General features: G+C 39.4%; 1 protein-coding gene across 1 annotated transcript in view; it reads right to left on the bottom strand.

The window, feature by feature from the left end:
* The window catches only part of mcu (mitochondrial calcium uniporter), a 112834-nt gene that overhangs the window by 15220 nt on the left and 76145 nt on the right, over positions 1-21469 (bottom strand). The window contains exon 3 of the mRNA XM_062995950.1: positions 3373-3436. Coding sequence (XP_062852020.1) covers positions 3373-3436 — 64 coding nt within the window. The remainder of the gene's footprint in view (positions 1-3372; positions 3437-21469) is intronic.

The raw sequence follows: 21469 nt of genomic DNA, 5'->3' as shown, positions 1-21469 counted from the left end.
ATACAATTATTTAATTTGGTTATACTGTTTTAAGATTATGGTAACTGAAATACACTATTGTATGTAGAAACCCCACCTAATTAAGGGAATTATTAACATATAAAATCAGCTAACAGACTCACTGATGCTAAAAGTATAAAATTTAAATTAAATTAACGGAATTAAGTATAAACTTTCTATTCTGGGGCAACAAACCTCTTTTTTTTTTAGGTCTATAAAGAGATGGTTTAAGGATTTAGGTGTGGAGAAATGGCAGAGCCCTGATCTCAGACCTGTTGAACACCTTTGGGATAAATTAGAATGTTGATTGGGAGGTGCTTTTTTGTTGACAAAAAGGTTCAAACTCCCACTTAACACACCAAAATTTATAAAAGCTATTACAGATGCAAAGAGGGAACAACACCTTTTTACTGCTAATGGTTTTAAAAAGGGTGTCTAACAAACTCAAACCAATGTCTACTTGCTACTTGTAAGGAAAGGACGCTAAATATGACGTCACTGGCCCCAGGTACACTCAAAGCACTAAGGACTTTTTTTTTGGAATATGTGTCATCACGTGGCAGCACAGCAGTGCATAAAATCATACAGACACAGGTTAAAACCTACAGTTATTGTTTACTTGTTTACATCAAACAATAGAATGGGGGGGGGGATTAAGTATTTAGGAAACTCCTTGAATGTATATGCACAACAAACTCTACTATTTAAACAGAATGGTGCAGGGGTGATGATGAGCTTTCAATAAAAAAATGGAAACGCCTTGTTTATAGGCTACAAGCAGAAAGCGACATTAAGTTTCACTCCTGTCAGCCAAGAAAGAACTCGCTTCGGTACCGAAATGCCTACACTGTAGCCTCAGTCTTTTAGTGAAGGCAGCCAAATGAAATCTGATCAGTTCAACACAAGCCGAGTCGATCCTGTTAACATTCTACACAGAGTTTAACCTGAGCTGTCACAGCATGTGTTTAGGATACGGGATCCATCATTAGCATAGCATTACTATGTATGTACTGAACAGCGCTGGTTTTATATACTTACTAAGCACAATGAACATCAGCATGCATTGTTCCAACCACATGGCAGAAATCATACAAGTATTTGTTTTATTAAGTGATCAATTACTGTGCTGTCAACTATTTTTTTCTTTCTGCTGCTCTTACACTTATAAATCAACACAGCACATCATTCTGGTCTGCCTTCCTGTTTTGGTCCACTTTTATACTGGATGCACTGCTTGATGTGACTGTCCTCATTATTATCCAGGTTTGGGACTGGCACTAAGAAAGCACTGGTAAATGCACGTCCCAATCCCTCAGAAGCCTGACCAGTCGATAGCACAACTGAGATTTGAACCTCGGATCTTAGTCTCAGTGGGCTAGCATGATTTACCACAGTGCCACCGGAGTGTCTTGTTGATTATATTACAGTAGTGTCAATTAATAAGCTATAAAATCCAGAGCATCTGAAGCAGCTCACTGTCATCTATAAGAAATACAATCAGCCCTTTAACTCTTCCTCCTGGAATGGTTCATCGCTTCACTTTATTACATGCAGGAGGGAAAAACGACATACAGCAGCGCTCATTAGGCTGTGTAATGACCTCTTTTACCAGGTTAGCCTATGAACCTTTTACCACTTTAACATAAGGATCTACAAATTCACACGTAAACAAATAATAAGACTTGCTGTCAATCTGCCAGCCCAATTCCTCCTCTTTCTTAAACTTTGTTTTGAGCTGTTACAAAAAAGTTAAGTGAGCATACTGAGAAAATCCTGAATGTCTCACTAACAGACATCTGTGCAGCAGCATCAGGAAATTTGTTTCATTTTAATTTAAACATAGACGTTAGAAGAATGGCTCGCTATCTATTATAACCTGGATTGCAATGATTTCAGGTACACACAAGTACAAATTTAATTTTACACTACCATTTCCAATCTATTTATACAACAGACCATAGTGTTTTTCAAACCCTGGGTTGTGACCAGCAAAAAATGGGTCACAGAATTATAAATTATATTTACTTTATGATTTACTAATAATTAATTTAATTTTACAGTTGTTAGTTACAATCCATACCAGCCTTACAATGTTAACCGAAACAACACCTCCACATGTACCCTCAGGTCCTGTTGTTGTAGTGTGTTGTCTGAGTGTTGTGATTATACAGATACTTGTTTGTATAATGTGAATCTCTGTAGTGTGTACTATTACTTTTGACTTTTGATTTATGTAACTTGCTACTGAGGCCTTAATTTCCTTTGGGATTAATAAAGTATCTATCTATCTATCTATCTATCTATCTATCTATCTATCTATCTATCTATCTATCTATCTATCTATCAGAGAAAAATATTAATAGATTAATACAGGCTGTTTTTGTTATTGTTGCTTAAAGACAGTGTATAGGATGGATGGATGGATGGATAGATAGATAGATAGATAGATAGATAGATAGTGTTGTATATAGCTTCATATTAAACAGGCAACCAGTTTGAGATGCCTTTGCATAAGGCATTACACTAACAGTAATAATAAAACTGGGGCTATAAAGGATTGCTCAGATAGACAGATCTAAGTGGGTGTTTTTAATTCAGAACAAGATAGCTGCAACATTATGTAGGTGGGGCTAGCTCAAAACTAATTAGCCAGCAGCTAGTGGGTCAGCTAGTCAATTAGTATCAACATTACATCTGTAAACTACTGGATAATATAACTATTGCAGAAAATGTTGCACTTCATGCATTTACAAAAGTGTTTTTTTAAATGCTGATGATTAGATACTCAGGTGGCACAGCAGTCTATTACGCTAGACCAGCCAGGCATCTACACAAACATAATTGTCTATGCAGCGAAATGTGAGTTTAGGGGGGTGGCTGATGGATTGGCATCCTGTCCAGCCTAGCCGGATGGCAGAGTTTGTACAGTTTTTTAACAAAGCTACTCACATAGCTACTTGCATACAAACTCCTATAAATTGCAAGCCTGCTTGAGCAAACAGTTTTGTCTTGCAAAATGACTTAAGCAAAGACTTTTCCAAAGCTACACATTTCACACCTTTGTTTACCCGCAGGGTTTACAGAGGGTGTTGCCTTTCATGCTACTGCTACACCCTTTCTTGGTATTTTTAGTTAATAGGCAGTGATCTGCTTGACAAAACTGGCAAAGTAAAGCTTTCTAGTGGGTAGTAGTATGGAGCATTTCTACAAGAACCGTGACCGAATGTAAATGTACGATGTGTAGACAAACTCAATGCACTTTTGGGCACTTTATTATAATTAGACTTAACTTAAGGTTCAATCATTCCAGAGTACATAGCGGCTAAATTCAGCACACACACACACGCCCACACACAGGTAGATTTCTCTCACCTCCTGAAATGGCAGGTGTGCACAGGAGTCTCTGGGCCTGCCATGTAGGTGTTCCCTTCCAGCCCTGCACAAGAAAAAAAACAAGAGTTTTACCACTAAAGGTGATGCAGAAATTAAATAAAAGCGTTTATGTGTGTGGGCGTTTATGGCTAGAGTCCTGTGGACATCTATAAACAGCTATTTTTATGCTGCCTAAAGGGGTACTGCAGACATTACCCACATGAAGTTTGGGTACATTAATACATACATACACAAACAGAAACAATAATTTGCCTGAATATGTTCATGACTTATTGATTTCTTTACGTCAAATTGATTTTTAAATGATTATTTTCTCAAGTCAAAAATTGTATAATTTTTTATTTTATTTATTTTTTATTATATATTTTATGTTTTTCTCCCATTTTCTCCCAGTTTAGCGTAGCCAATTTGTCTTCTGCTACTGAGGATCCCCGATTTCTTGCAGTTGAGCTGGGTATATTGCTGCTTAAGCCTCCTCCGACCCACGTGCAGCCCTTAACGGAACCCTTTTCCACCCATGCACTCTGCACAGGCGCCCCTATCCGCCAATCAGGGTCCTTACACAGTGCCCACATATTTCGGTCAGAATCTCAGAGGAGTTCAGAATCTCGGCGCTGGTGTGCTAGCGGAATATCCCGCTGCCCCACCTGGGCGCCCCATAATTTGATATTTATTTTACTTATTTTTAATAATTTAATAAGTATACATGACATGCATTAAACTCTCCCACATTCTCTTTATTACATGGCTTATTAATCCCCCATTACGAATTAAGTTTATTAGCAAAATTTAAAAACCAATCAAACAAATCAAACACTTTACATAGCTCAACACTACTAACATTAACAAGTAGTTTCTCTAAATTCAACACAAAATGCACCTGTGCTGCCTGCTCCACCACTGCACCACCAACAAAGTGATAGTCAGTCTAATTCATGACAGAAATTTATAGCAATCAAAAATGAAAGCATTGTTTAGAGCAGCTACCATGCAAGCAATCTAATACAATCATGTATGAATGATGGGTTTATTATTTACTGCACATTCTGTTAACAAAAAACAAATGAGCTAGCTTCTCAAGGGAAACCCAGTAAATGACTTTCCAAGATTCTTGCTGTACAAGGAAAGAAAAAAATCCCGAGCATAATCAGTGAGTAAGTGAGCAAGACAAGGGGACTATGGGAAACTATTTGTCTACAGTGACACACACTCTCTGTTTTGGTACAGTGATGATCTGTAGTGAAAGGCATCCAGATGGGAACTGCGATGAGTAGCGGGGGAACAAGTCACATTTTCTGCTGAGCCGTGTAGAGAAGAAAAAATGACAGGCGAAGGGACACAGAGAGAAAAAGAAATGCTAACAGGAAAGGAATTTCCATGCTGAGTGCAGGGGAATAAAACAGAGAAGCAGTCTGGCAGTATCAAGTTCCTTCAGCGTTTTTATAAACAGTATGTACACACATATCAAATACCCTGAGCATTTCTGAATACAGTCATACGATTGGTAATACAGTGGTTTGTTTGTTTATTAGGATCTTAACGTCATGTTTTACACTTTGGTCACATTCATGACAGAGATGGTAGTTACTCGTTACACAAGATTCATCAGTTCACAAGGTTATATCAAACACAGTCATGGACAATTTTGTAACTTCAATTTACCTCACTTGCATGTCTTTGGACTGTGATAGGAAACCGGAGCTCTCGGAGGAAACCCACGCAGATACAAGGAGAACATGCAAACTCCACACAGAAAGGACCCGGACCACTCCACCTGGGAATCGAACCCAGGACCCAGGACATCTTGTAAACAACAGTGGGACCAGATTGCCATAATCTGCATTAATTAAGTATATTTTGTTTTGTGTTTCGCTTTGATGCATTTGTTGTGTCAAAGTAAAAATCATAGACAAAATGTGGGTCCCTTGAAAAAAAGTATGAAACACCCTGCTTAATACAGCCTGTTTTTGTTACTGTTGCTTAAAGACAGTGTACAGTGTTGTATAAAGCTTCATATTAAACATAATAATCAGGCAACCAGTTTGAGATGCCTTTGCATAGTGCATTATGCTAACAGTAATAACCTGATTGGGGTTATAAAGGATTGCTCAGATAGACAGATCTGGTCTTTGGGGGACCAATGTGTGCCAAGAAAACATTCCTCACATCATTACACAACATTTCAAACAGAACAGTGTGAGTTATGGATTCCTGCTCTTTATGCCACATTCTGACCATCCTATCTGCATGTTGCAGCAAAAATAGATTCATCTGCTCTTGCAACTTTTCAATTGTGATAACCCTGCACCCACTGTAGCCTGAGATTGCTGTTCTTGGCTGGCAGGAGTGGAACTAAATGTGGTCTTCTACTGTTGGGTCTATTCCACCTTAAGTTTGGATGTGTAGCGCAATCAGAGATGCTTTCTGTTTACCGATGACAACGAATCGGGCCATTTTCCTTATCAACAAGGCATTTCTGCCAGCAGAACTGTTGCTCACCAGGTGTTTTTTTGCACAATTCTGTGTAAACTGGTTTGAGTGCAAAACTCTTACAAGACCAGCAGTTGACCAGCAGCCTGCCATTGAACATTCAAGATCATTTGATCATTATTTGCTCCAATCTGAATGATGGGCGCTGCAGCTCTTGACTAGCGCCTAAAGGATTTTAGGAATTGTGCTGCTGCCACACGACTGGCTGACTGGATAATTGAATTCGTTAAACTAATCGTTGCTTTTAACCATTTACTGCATTTAGGTCAGTTAAAAATGAGGTCTCTACTTTCAATCTGTTTCACAGACCACCAACCACCCACTCATTCACACTAACTCTTGCGCATACAACCATACACTACACTTTAAACAAAGCATTGCGCTGACATTCATTGATTGTCTATCACCGCTTTATCCTGGTCAGGGTTATGGTGGGTCTGATTTATCAGGTTAAAGGCAGGAAACACTTGTACAGATAGCCAGTTCATCACAGAGCACACAAACACATTAACTCACACTTAGGGCAATTTAATTGGCCTGTGGGAGAAGACTGGACAACCTGGAGGAAACCCACACAGACTCAGGGAGAACATGTAATCTCCACAAGGGGAATTAAACCCAGGCATATCTTGCTGTAGGGCGATAGTGATACCCACTTTGCCACCGGGTCACCCATTGAGTAGACACTGACCCATGATATATTGCATTGCATTGCATTAGTTTGATAGCAAAGCTTGCTAGGTCTTTTCTAGAGATGTGCTATCACTCTTTCAACAGAATTCAAGTGTATGAGATTTGTATCAGCAGACTTTGACATATATACCTAACACCGAAGCCCAGATCAACTTCTTCTCTACATGGTATTAAACAGTCAGACTGGAGATCTGTATCAGTCATTCAAGAACAACAGTCACAATTGTGCAGTGTGATAGTTTGACAGATCTAATCTATAAGACAGTGAGGTGTGAGTGTGTTATAGGGGCCCAACATCATTGTAGCAATGCAGTCGACTGCGGATCTCGAATGAGGACTGACATTAATTAGTCATGAGGAGTTAAAAAGCCAATCTCCCTGCAGCAAGCCATGTCAGCTCTCTCTGTATCTTTCTCACACTGAGGTTTAGGCAACACATAGTGGTGAAAGGTACACGAAAGAGAGAAACATTTTTAAGTTTTAATTAACTGCAATTTTTGTATGCTGCAGCCCTTCTTTATGTATTTAGGGACCATTTCAGTCCCAACTGCACCCTGCATTAGCCCTAAACATTTGATCATAAATCACAAGTGTGGAGCCACAATTCTGTAATGACTTCAGTACTTTGTGCAATTTCATCTGAGAATCAGGATCCCTGAACATTGATTAAGCCTCTCCACTGATCCAACATTTGATTTATTATTCATTTATCATCTGCTACTACTGTGGGCTTGTTGCAGATTAACTTAGCCTGTTGTTAGGACAGAACACTATCACAGTGTCATATTAACATTGGGTGTATTTAATCACAATATGCTCTTCTGAGAATATTATTAGCATTTTATAATTAAGGATATACAAATCCAAATATCAGTATTGGAACCTTAAACACTGGTTAAGCATCAGATTAAATGTTGGATATTTCATTTAATTAACTGACATTTAGTGATTTCATACCTACACTAAATGGATGTAAGTATGTAGACACCTGATCATGAGCTTGTTAGACATAAAGTCTTAAGTCATCAGCATGCAGTTGGAGTTGGAGCCTCTTTGTAACTATAATGCTGCCTTCACAATGTGGCTGGATGCATATGGCTGCTTATGATAGAGATTAAGCCTATCACATAATTCATGTGAAAATCATTTACTGCTGTCAGTTCCACTGAGCACCAAGCTTGATAATAATACACAATATTGACTGACAGTATTGACGGTTTATTCACACACAGTCATTTCGAGACGTAAGAAACCCAGCAAAAAATAACGTGGCTTCATGAAACTTTGTTGTTTCAGTAATTGATGAGTGAATAAACTATATTAAAGAGTTGCAAAGCTATGAAAAGTGATTCCTGGATTAGTACGCTTCCTATCAAAAACGTATTTTTCCTCACACTGGATTAAAGATTGAATCCAACAGTTCAGAGTTTTGTGAAACAGAGCTAATCAGTATCTACCATTATGCCATTCTAGTCAAAAGAGCATTTGTGAATTCAGACACTGATGTAAAAACTTGACTCGCAAGCAGTGTTCAAGTTTATCCCAAAGGTGTTTGATGAGGTTGAGGTCAGGACTCTGGAGTTCCACCACTTGTCAAATCATGTCTTTAGAAAAACTGCCCTGTGCTCAGGGGCACAGACAGGCTGACAACAGAAAAAAAGCCTTACCAAAAGTTACATTTAAAAGTTAAATACATTTGTTTGATATAATTGATGTACAGGGGTTGGACAAAATAACTGAAACACCTGTCATTTTAGTGTGGGAGGTTTCATGGCTAAATTGGACCAGTCTGGTGGCCAATCTTCATTAATTGCACATTGCACCAGTAAGAGCAGAGTGTGAAGGTTCAATTAGCAGGGTAAGAGCACAGTTTTGCTCAAAATATTGCAATGCACACAACATTATGGGTGACATACCAGAGTTCAAAAGAGGACAAATTGTTGGTGCACGTCTTGCTGGCGCATCTGTGACCAAGACAGCAAGTCTTTGTGATGTATCAAGAGCCACGGTATCCAGGGTAATGTCAGCATACCACCAAGAAGGACAAACCACATCCAACAGGATTAACTGTGGACGCAAGAGGAAGCTGTCTGAAAGGGATGTTCGGGTGCTAACCCGGATTGTATCCAAAAAACATAAAACCACGGCTGCCCAAATCACGGCAGAATTAAATGTACACCTCAACTCTCCTGTTTCCACCAGAACTGTCCGTCGGGAGCTCCACAGGGTCAATAAACACGGCCGGGCTGCTATAGCCAAACCTTTGGTCACTCGTGCCAATGCCAAACGTCGGTTTCAATGGTGCAAGGAGCGCAAATCTTGGGCTGTGGACAATGTGAAACATGTATTGTTCTCTGATGAGTCCACCTTTACTGTTTTCCCCACATCCGGGAGAGTTACGGTGTGGAGAAGCCCCAAAGAAGCGTACCACCCAGACTGTTGCATGCCCAGAGTGAAGCATGGGGGTGGATCAGTGATGGTTTGGGCTGCCATATCATGGCATTCCCTTGGCCCAATACTTGTGCTAGATGGGCGCGTCACTGCCAAGGACTACCGAACCATTCTGGAGGACCATGTGCATCCAATGGCGGTGCCGTGTATCAGGATGACAATGCACCAATACACACAGCAAGACTGGTGAAAGATTGGTTTGATGAACATGAAAGTGAAGTTGAACATCTCCCATGGCCTGCACAGTCACCAGATCTAAATATTATTGAGCCACTTTGGGGTGTTTTGGAGAAGCGAGTCAGGAAACGTTTTCCTCCACCAGCAACCTGGCCACTATCCTGCAAGAAGAATGGCTTAAAATCCCTCTGACCACTGTGCAGGACTTGTATATGTCATTTCCAAGACGAATTGACGCTGTATTGGCCGCAAAAGGAGGCCCTACACCATACTAATAAATTATTGTGGTCTAAAACCAGGTGTTTCAGTTATTTTGTCCAACCCCTGTATATACCTGTTGTATATAACAATGTGTGTCTCCATAACTCCTAACCTTAATAACTAGGTGCCAAATAGTGCCTGTATGAGAGATGGACCAGTTTAGCATTTTGTGACAGCAATACAGCTGCCAATCTGAGGCAAATTACCTTTTAAAAGAGAATAACCAGGAGCTCTGTCGCACTAGCCTAATAACCTGGGACGGATCACACAGGGCATAGTTTGTCTCACCATATGCGATACAGCTGTGTGGAAACCCACCACTGGCTGGTAAAATTAGATCAGTACAAAAGAATATTCTATTAAAATTAAAGTTTGTTCTTCCAACATGACAGGTTAGGATATCACAAAAACAATGATTCCTTGCAACAAGTGGTGCAATTATAGACATGAGGGGACAAATTAAAGCAAAACCCTTGTTTGTCTTACTAGGGTGTGACAAGAACAGTTTTCATCCACCTAAGCAAGGATTCTACTGGAGGAATGGAATGTTCCAAAAGATTTACCATGAATTGTTGTTTTGATGACAAAACACAATGCAACAAAAACACATTTGTATGTTCATTTAGCATTCCCTCAGGTGAAGTCAAGAATACGTTGACATGTTGGAAGGAAGCACATCAAATAGGATAGAATGTTTCCTGTGCTGATCAGGTAACCAGTCAGAATAACTTCTGCAAAATGATTTGCATCAACACTGTTTTGCATCAACACCTACCTACTACCTACCTACCTACCTACCTACCTACCTACCTACCTACCTACCTACCTACCTACCATTCCCCTTTTTACCTTATGATGGCAGCACCACTGTGTAACTGTTACAGAGTTAACTGTCTGGTTGTATGAAATTTGCTGACCCTTCTGCTTTCGACATTTTGCCAGATTTGAAAAGGCCATGTTTGCTACTCTCTTTTCCCCTCAGCGTGGACTTTGATGATGATCCATCTCACCTGCAACTGGAGCCGATTGAGCCGCAGGCTGACAGCGAATGGCACAGCCGACACCAGCATCTCTCTATTGTTCATTTTTACCGGCAGTTTTTCAGAAATGGGAACATTAGTAGAGAAAATGCTGATCTGTTTGGCTCTACATATTTGTGTGAGCAGACTTTCTCTGCTATGAACTTAAACAAAGAACCACTTTAGATCATGACTAGGTGACTCCCATCTACGTGACATTTTATGTGTGTCAACAACTGCTCTCAAACCAAACCTCAGTTTGTAATGAAATCTAGATCGTAGTGTCAACCTCAGTGTTGCCACTCCTTGGGATTTTTCTCAAGATCTTGGAATTTGGGGATTTTGCCCAGTAATCTTGGGATTTTTAATTTGCACTCAAACAATAAAATCTGAATGCAATTTTATGGTCTACAGTCATTAATAAGGAATGAAAGTGCGTACTACTACTAAATAATAACCTTCGGTTGTCACACCAATTAATGTTGAGTCCGATAGTGATAACAAATTAGATTTAACAGGACACTCTCTGGGTTTAAAAGACATTAATATATATTTTTTAAATATTGCAATTTGTAAATATTAATACTGATAATGATCCCACTTTTTCTTCGTCACTTAACTCGAGATTCTTGTTTTTGTGAATAACGTCATATAAATCGTCACAATTTTGTTGTTTTTACTTGGGATTTTTAGTACAATCTTGGGATTTCTATGGCAAGATCTTGGGAATTCTTAAAATTGGCAACACTGATCACCCTTCACATTTGTGACAATAAGTACCCGATTTCTCAATTATTAGAATTTTACAGAGTTTCTGAGTGTTTTACATTTCTGTTAGAAATTCAGGTAGTCGCTTACATTTGGTTACTTTGTTGTTTGCTGTGTGAAAATAAAATGATCAAATAACAGTGTATTTATATGCATCTTTTATAGTCTAAAATAATGTCATTAGAGACTGTTGGCCCTCGGGCACTTACACATGATCAAATCTGGCCCTCCATGAAAACAGTTTGGGCACCCCTGACAGACACTGTATTAGGGTTTTAAAAAAGCAGTACCGGTTTGTTCCAGTATGTATGTAAAAATTTCATGGCGATGCTGGGGTGCTCGGCTTGACTAGTAATCAGAAGATTGCTGGTCCAAGCCGCACCGCAGGCAGGTTGCCACTGTTGAGCCCTTAATTCTAAACTGCTTGAATTGAATATTGTCACAACTGTAGGTCATTTTAAAATGTAAAAAAAAAATAAAATAAAAAAAAATAAAAAAAAAAATAAAAAATAAAAAAAAAAATAAAAAATAAAAAATAAAAGCTAAGCAGTTATCAACTGGGAACATGAGCCTGCTCTTTACCCAACTTAAACCCTCAGATGAATTGTGCTACTGGAAGCCACTGTGTGATCCTGAACGATCCGTTTGGAAAATCCCTTTCTCAAGCTTTGCACAGCGGTGCACAAACACCAGCTGATATTTGCAGGATACAGCAGCCCTGGATTCCACTGCATTAAGATAAAGGAAGAGTGAAAGTGAGTGAGGAAGTGAAGAAGATGGAGCGATAAAGAGAGAGAACTTCAGAGGATGTGAAAATGAAAACCGAAGAGAGAGAGAGAGAGAGAATAGAAGTGGGTGTAAGATCGTGCTCGATGCAGCACAGCAGTGGGAGGGAGAGCGACTGCAGGAACTGCTGAGCACTGCAGCAGTGGAATCCCTTGCCTGGAGAGGCGGGTTACCCCTCACATCTCTTTATACTGGCATCCCCTTTCCTCCCAGCCTCCCTCCATGCTGTTCTCCTTCGCTCCCCTGATCTGTCTGAATGCCCTGTTTGATATGCTGCAAGCCCTGTCATGCTTCCTCACTGCACACAGATAGCTCAGCATGACAGGTTTAAGTGCATTGGGTTCTTTATATCCATCTGAATCTTATCAGCGCGCACACACACACACACACACACACACACACACACACTCACTCAAAATTAACATTTGGCACTGATTCATCATGACTGCATCATGGCTACAGCATATGCAAACTTATTTAACATTGCATCATTGCAAGGGGAAAGCACTCTGAGTACATGACTATTATTTTCTGCAGTGTGCTCCCAACTGTACTTACTTTTATTTTTTACAATGCAACTTGCACAACAAAGTATCGGCAGCCAAAAGTATGTGGACACCTGACCACATGCCAATTCATCAAATGTAATTACTGGGATTAGGTCAGGGCAGTGTGCAGGTCGCTTGATACTTGATAGAGCCTGCTTTGTTAAACATGTGGATCAGTACGGAGTGTTTTGAATGATGTAAATCACACGTGTCAAACTCAAGGCCCGTGGGCCAAACCCGATGAGATAATTGAAGCAGAAGGGGATTTAATGAAAGATGGGAAAATGAATACAAGTTTGTGCTTCAAGAAAAAAAACCGGTACGTCTCTTGTGTTATGAGGCCATGTCTGTGGTAAAGGAGTACAATATAAATGTAGATATACATTATAAATATACAGTATAAATTTGGCATTTTGATGCCAAACACAGAATTAAGCCTCCAAAAAAAAAAAAAAAAATAATTGTCCATGACTTAAACGGAAGGCTGCAGTCACAGCAGGATACGTTACAATCAGCCCTTAGAGGACCACCATAATGCAGATGTGGCCCTCGGTGAAAATAAGTTTGACACCCCTGATGTAAATGATAACTACATTACTGCAACGTTTACAACATTACTCTCATTTGAAAGCGGCTGTGACTCAATTGGTACGATTAAAATGGTTGAATTCTGCACTATGTAGGACATGTAAGACACTTAAAATCACTTGTATAGAATGTCTGTATGAGCAAAAAAATTTTTAAACGCATAATCTAGTGTAGTTACACCACCAAGAAAACCAAGTCAAGTAGTTTGTAAATAGCTGAGACGTCCACTGATATGACTTGGCATGTTTACCAAATGTAGGCCAGTCTTTTGCATGTGTGGTGAACTAAACACTTCTAATGTTAATACGGGCTTTACAGAAATTGCCATTCAAAGCCAAATCTTGCAGCGGCATTCTCCAGACGCAAATCTCATTAAGTAAATTGGATCTGGCCCTGTGGGACTAGCAATAGTGCACAAACTGAAATAGTTTATTCTAAAAATGGTCTATTCTTAGGTCTTAAGGGTCTACTCCAGTTCCAGCAAAATAACACCCACACCCTCACACACTCCCAAAGATTACAACACATTTGCAGTACATTATAAATCAGTAGAAAAAACACACTAGCCAAGCCTGATGAATCTCAATAATGCTGCAGTGAACTTGCTGCTGATTTAAAATCAAGCAGCGAACTGGGGGTAGGTAGAAGTTTTTTATTAGGTCCTGTCATTCATCTCCTAATCTGCCCCATTCATTTATCAGACTGATATTACTGCACACCCACACAGTTTAGAAATAGTCCTGCCCACAGGCTTATGGTAATCATCATCCAAATCACCCTATATCAAAGGAGCCTGCTGCCTTCTCAGCAATAAGCGCCTTCTGATAAGTGATAGTCGTGCACTTATTTAGATAAAGAGACAGATATTCCCCTGAACTGCAGAGGCCTAAAGAGTCAGGACCAGGCTAATGAACTAGCCTTAGGCTGGTATTATACTTATTTTATATAAAGCATGGAAAGCAATGTCCACTAGGTGGCAGGTCAAAGCTAAAACATCCATTAAGGCAGGATTCCATTTTACCCTGTAACGATGACGTTTTGATAGACTGGGATGCATGTTTTTGTATATTCAAATGCGGATCGCCCCACCTGGGGATCGTACCCAGGAACTTCTTGCAGTGAGGCGAGAGTGCTACCCGCTTAGCCACCGTGCCGCCCTTGTCTGTAAATGCGTAGTTTGTAGCCAGACCTGTACTCTGAAGAGATTACATTTGTTTAAATCTCATGCACCACTATATATAAAACAACCATCCCAAGAGGTCACAATTCCAGCAGCAATGAGGAATCCATTCCCCCATCCCCTCTCAGACACTGCCAATTGTGTTCATACTGCATCTGAAATTTAAACATGTGAGATCAGCAGTGAAGGGCTAGAGCATCAGACTGCAGCGCCACCCGAGCTCCCTGGCCGAAAGCTTGTTGACACTTGACGTTAATCCAGTTTGGATTTTGGAGTGAAAGGTTGGTCCACTTTGCAGCCATAACAGCCTCCACTTTTCTGACTTGGAAAAATTGCTTTCTTTCAGTTACAAGCACATTGTTCAGGCTGGGCACCCTGCGTTCACAAAATATTAAAACAAATACTCTATATAGAAGACTTTGTGTGCAGATGCATTGTCCTAATGAACCAGGAACTCAGTCTACTTAGATCTGCTACAAAGTTCAAAGCACAAAGTTCTCTGCAAGGCTGTCGAGTTATAATGTCCCTTCACTGGACCCACCCAGTAGAAACCATTTTAAACAGTGCCATGTTATTATTTCTCCTCCATTAAACATGACAGCTGCCACTAAAATAGCAAACTCAAACTACCACAATCAGACTACCAATTGTGAGAAGATGTTAACTGTGTTTCTTTAACTCCAATTTTTATACTATAACGTCTTCTTAGTCCATGTGGCATGCTGTTTTGTTGCTAAGCAGTTAAACCTAGACATACGCTTGATAAGAAAATGGGATCCTATGACAGTGTCATGTTTAAAGTCACTGAGCTTTTCAGTATGACTGTGATCAGTGGAGTGTTTACACCGATGAGCCAAAACATTAGAACGAAACATTATCTAGTACCAGGACATTACCAGCAGGTCCTTCAGCTTCCATAAGGTGCAAGGTAAATCATCCTACAGTGCATTTTGGTGTCTGGGGCCTATGTGTGCATTACATAATGAGCACATTTCCAGTTGTGTAGATGATTTTGATAAAAACATGATCTGTCGGATCAGTCAACCTTAATCTATTGCTTCAATGTACACAACAGAAAAAGCATGTCATGTACACATACAACTGATTGGATAGGATAACGTTAAAACTTCTATACTGTTGTACTGTACTTAAGGTCCTACCTAAAACGAAATTAAAACGTTAAGGTATGTATTTAGCGATTTAACGTTCTTCATGCCCGTAGCATTGAAGTGCTTTACATTTACTGGTTAATTTGCACTATGAAGTGCATTCCTACGGCAATTCAGTTAGCAATCGGTTAGTCAAAATGTCCACGATGTCGATGGGGGTCGAAGGTGTCGAAACATGGCTGAGTATTTTCGTATTTGAGATATCTTCGCACCGTCGTAGGTTTACATTCAACTATTAAGGTAGACTGTGATGTGTATTGTAGATTATGAGTGTAATTTAAAGTGGCACTTTCCTTTAAAATTCCATGAAATCTGTGATTTTTAAAAAAAAATGAGGTTTGTAAAATTAAGCACATTTTTGGCAACACAGTGGCTTGGTAGGTAGCACTGTCGCCTCATAGCAAGAAGGTCCTGGGTTCGATCCCCAGGTGGGGTGGTCCGGGTCCTTTCTGTGTGGGGTTTGCATGTTCTCCCCATGTCTGCGTGGGTTTCACCGGGAGCTCTGGTTTCCTCCCACAGTCCGAAGACATGCAAGTGAGGTGAATTGGAGATAAAAAATTGTCCATGACTGTGATTGACATTAAACTTGTAAACTAATGAATCGTAATGGTCATGGTCTGTCATTAATGTAACCAAAGTGTGTAAAACATGACGTTAAAATCCTAATAATAAATAAATAAGAACATTTTGCTGTGAAGTTAGTATGGCCCTAACTATCCTGCTTGAATATACAGTAACTATGTAGAAATGAAGCACTAATCTCTGATGACACACATGGTGCACTGGTATGTCTATGCAGAGTTCAAAGTAAATGGGATAGGATGCGGTTTTTGGAGCTATTCACTCATTCAGGACCTTTATTGACTCTGCTGGATCAATAGCCCAGACAATCTCTGGAGCACTACCGTCAGGGATGCTACGTCGTTACACTCAGAAACTTGTGTGCAGATCTGTCCCTTGGGGAGTGAAATAAGATAGCAGTAGAGATGCCTCCATTAGACTGGCTTGTGAAGTGTCAGGGTAATTTAATTAGTCCTGGGTATGATCGGACTGCTCAAACTGGAACTGTGCAGATCATTTGGGGATGCAAATATGGTCATTGGTCAAAGGTTAACTGTTAATTGACAAGCCTAAGGATGCAAATCACTTAAAATGACTCCTTATATGATAAATAGGGCCCTACTAAATTCACGGGAACATGCTCAATTTCACAGACCTCGTTGTTCAAAAATCACCGATTACATCACAGATTAAAAAAAAGTGCCACATTTCATGGCAGTCAATAAATTACACTCATAAATTGAATGATAGAATAAATGGAAGCTACAATACATCGCACAGCCTACCTTAACAGTTGAATGTAAACCTAAAACATTCAGCGACTGTCTCAAAGACGAAAATTCTCGTCTTTGTTTTGACACACCCCCCTCTGCGTCCACAGGATTGGTTGGGAGTTTTCCAAACTTAGTTACCAGAGTCGTGTTTTTAGCTGCTTTAGACTTCGACATTTGGACCGATTGCTAACTGAATTGCCGTAGGACTGCTAGAACCGCCTTATAGCGCAAGTTAACCAGTAAACGTGAGGCACTTGAATGCTATGCAAATTAAAAATGTTAAATCACTAAACACACCTTATATTTTAAATTTCACAGCAAATTGCATATTACACTGGAAAAGGCTCATTTCATGGTCCATGACGTGATTTTCACGGCTGTGAATTAGGTAGAACCTTAAGTATAAAACACACCCCAGAGCCTCATATCAACAAGTCTTCAGCAATCCCAAAGTTTTTATGCCGAAACCCTCCTTATTTTAATCCAGGCTTGAGACTGGCACTGAGAGCACACTAGCAAGTGCACCTTCCAGCCATCCATTACAAGTTCAGTTCAACACATGTACACAAACAAAACCTACCAGTAAGTTTCATAGCAGAATCAAAATTTCAATTAACAGTGGCGAAATTTCAGCTGCAGTGTTATCTTTTTATAAGGGCTTCTCCTGGGGTGTCTGGAAAGCACTGATGATTAAGCATAACAGCTTTATAAAGAGCCTTAATGATCAATGAAAAATGTATTTTCCTTCTCAGTTTCCTTAATCCATGGGATCAAATGACTAAACAGGCTCATTTAATTCCTGCATTCTCATCAATCTTTAAACCCAACTGCATTCTTTTTATCTAGCGACCCCTTCACCTAGCCACAGTGCTCAGCATCACATGAATTATTGATCTAACCACAACAATAAACCACACACACATATAAACTACTGGCCACAAAATACATACACCTAGAGAAAAGTCTAAGTTGTGGTACTGGCAGAACTGATTCCCAACTGATTCTTTAAAGACTCAAACTTCAACGGCATTAACAAAACATCTGGGGGACAAAACATGAATGAACCAAATATGACAATTCACCCATAAAAGTGTCTTTCTTAGTTGGTACAAAACTGAAATATAACTAAGGTTCTGTCTTGCTGCAAAATAAAGTTCTCAAGTTCAATTTTCTACTCAGATCTGATTTTGAGTACCACTCAGGTGGTGCAGCGGACTAACTCGCTTGCACACCACTGCTGAGTATTCGTAAGTTCAAATCCCAACGGCACCACTAACCTGGCCGGGTGTCCACACAAACCCAGTCGGGAGTGTATGAGGTGTTTGAAGAGTGGGGGGTGAAGGGTTGGAGTCACATGGAGCTTAGCATGGCTCTTTGTACATGATAGGGCTCTGTGTGGGAACCCAAAACTGGCAGGTGATAAGAAGCGCCTGCAGATTGGACATATGTCAGAGGGGCGTGTGGCGATTCGGCTCTCCTTGATCAGATCAGAGGTTGTTGAAGCGTAAGTTAATCCATTTTAACTGAAGAAAAACATGTTTGAAGAACAGAATACACATGTACTTGCTTAAGATTTAATATTCCATTTTAAGCCCTTACATAACCATTATAATTTTTAATTAAATGTATTAGCTTTTGATGAAGTAATCTTACTTGGCCTAATTTGACATTTGCTTACTGTATCTAAAATGTTTAAATATTTCAGTTATTAAAAAGGAAGAGCATATAAAAAAGCACCATGAAAAAGCATTTTGAAACCTACTATTTAATAAAAGAAGTCATTAAAAAGCAATTAAAGAAGAACAGTGAACACTGGATGCAGACACACAGAAATGTTGTAGAGATGGCTTTGCTGCATTAGTGCAGAACACTAGGTTAAATATAGTTGGATATAAGCACTAAAGGAAAGGTCTGGGTTTTTGTGCGGTCGTCATGCTTGTTGCTGATTACTCAGTTTGAAACTGAGTGACAGCATGTATAGACAGATGGCACTGACCATCGACTAGTGTTCATCTGACTGCACGTCATGCAGACTGCACACACACTTCACACACTGCAGGGAAACCCTGCTCATTGATATATACACACACAGCATCTTTTGAACATTGCAATCATTAGTGCTCGTCCCTTTGCGGCACTCAGAACAATCAATAGAGCACTGCAAAAAGGATACCCTATTGTTTCTGCAATGTGTCACATGCACTGCAACAGTTTAACCACCTTCTAACAAAAAAAAAACTTCCAGCCGAAACATCAGTTAGTGTTTTACAATACATGTACCCGAGTATGGTGTAATAACTGATAAGAATACATAAAAAATATCAGGCAGAAATGAGCACCATTGCTATATCTTGTAATCTACATTAATATCTGGTGTTTCATTATTGATCTGTTTTCTTTCTTATCTGTCAAGTGCTGTTTGAGGTTAAGACAATGTTATTTTTATCAGTTATATTGCACTGGGGGAAAAGTCCAGTAAACTAGATTCACATAAAACACTCTAAACAAATGACCAGTCATCTTCTGGTATTGCACTTGCAGCTCTCACACAGTAATTGATGTATCCAGCACCATGCAGACTGAGCACTAGGTGGAACAGAAATCACACTTTAGATAATTAATTTTTAGGATAGCATTTGGTTACCACCAATGCATTAGTATTAGTTTTTGGTAGATATAAATCTAAGGGGAAAAAATGAAGGCAAGAGGAATTAAAACCTGCTCTGATTGGATCACATTGCGCTGCTATTGTAGGCCATATTAAAGTCAGTTCACTTGTTCATGTTGTAAACACCAAACACTATTTCCAGAAAAGTTGGGGTTTTGTAAAATACAATAAAAACATGAATCTTCTTATTAATTAATTACTAATTAACTTTCATTTAATCAACAAAGGTATAAAGAAATTACTTTTATAGCCCAACTTGATTGCATGTCATAATTTGAATGTGATGCCTGAACGTTCCACAATAAACCCTTTCCCTAAGAAAAAGATGAAATAATAAAAGTGAGGATATCATGAGAAAGATCCCCCAAAGGCTTAGTCTTAAGTTAGTCTAACACATATGAGTTGTAGTTCACCGCTTCATAAGAGGATTGTTAATCAGTTCAAAAACAACATATTTCAATTCAAGACTGCAAACGATTGACGTATTTCACCATCTAACATACATAATAGTGTGGGAAGATTCAGGGAATCCAGAGACATCTCAGTCAGACAGAAGCAGAAACCATCCATTGGCTGTGCACAACCTTTGAGTCCTCAAATGGCATTGCATAAGAAATGGTCATGCTACTGTGATAAAACAGCCTCATGGGTTTGGGAGAACACTGGAAAACCATTGTCACTTAACACAAACCAGCACTGCTTCAAGAAATAAACCTGAAACTCTTATTATACAAAAAAGCCATCTATCATTTCCATCCAGAAAGTTCTCTGAATCCGAGTTTATCTCAGCTGGAAGGAAATACAGTGGAAACGTGTGCTGTGTTCGAATGACTCCACATTTCAGGTTGTTTTCAGGAACAGCCACTGAGTTATTTGTGCCAAAGCTGAAAAGAATGATCCAAACTGTTATGAATGGGAGGTGCAAAAACCTTCCAACATTTGTCATAGTATGAGGGTGTATCAGTGCCCACAGCATGGATATTGCACATATGCATACATAGCATTAGTAGAGGTGTCTATTGGGATTTTAGAGAGACATATGCTGCCATCGAGGCAACGTCTTTTCTCAGGATGTGAATAGTTATTTAAGCAAGAAAATATTACGCCTTAGTTCTGCACATCTGCACAACACTTCGGTTGTTAATGTATAGCACATGATAAAGATGAGGAAAATTAAGGAAATGTGAACATGGTCTGTTAGACAGATGAAATCTTGTAAGAACCAAAAATGGGCTAAAATTCCACTTGCAAAACCACATCAATTAGTTTCCTTAGTTCCCAAACTATTGAAAGTGTTAATTAATAAGTGATGTTACACAGTGACATTCCTACACATTCCTTTGTCCCATAACACATTTTGTATGTGTTAGAGGCATCAATTTCTAAATGTGTTTATATTTACAAAATACAATGAAGTTGTTCAGTAAAACCACTGGAAATCTACATATTTTAGTTCATAAATATGAGCGCTGCATTGCTTGTTTCACCGTTAAAGCAGTCATAAAGTTGCTGTTACCATACCTGGTGTATTACTGGTTAATAACGAAGGCTGGCGAGTATGCTGCAAATGAGCTGTAGTATTAGGTTTAAATATCCCACTGCAGATAATCTATGAGCTGTTTATTTATTACATTAATTTACACCAAAAACCATTAGCACCAGGGATGACAGTGCTGAGCAGAAATTCAGTGAGCACTATGAACTAAAGACATCTGCTTCAAATGCAAAATCTCTAGGTAATAGATGATTGAATGTATCTGTTTCTATGGATTTTGGGTTGTGTGATATACAAAGATGTACAATAGAGGTCACAAAGGTGCCATCCACATTTCTGTACCTTAGGCCTATGACTACGCAATAATGCATTTGTGTACTTCGCAAGACTGGCTTTTGTCCAATGTTCCAGCTTATGTGAGCGGCGTATTTAACAAGGTTATCATACCA

The sequence above is a fragment of the Trichomycterus rosablanca genome, chromosome 5 (genome assembly GCF_030014385.1).
Source record: "Trichomycterus rosablanca isolate fTriRos1 chromosome 5, fTriRos1.hap1, whole genome shotgun sequence".
Classification (NCBI taxonomy): Eukaryota; Metazoa; Chordata; class Actinopteri; order Siluriformes; family Trichomycteridae; genus Trichomycterus; species Trichomycterus rosablanca.
This window is presented reverse-complemented; position numbering and strand designations above follow the sequence as displayed.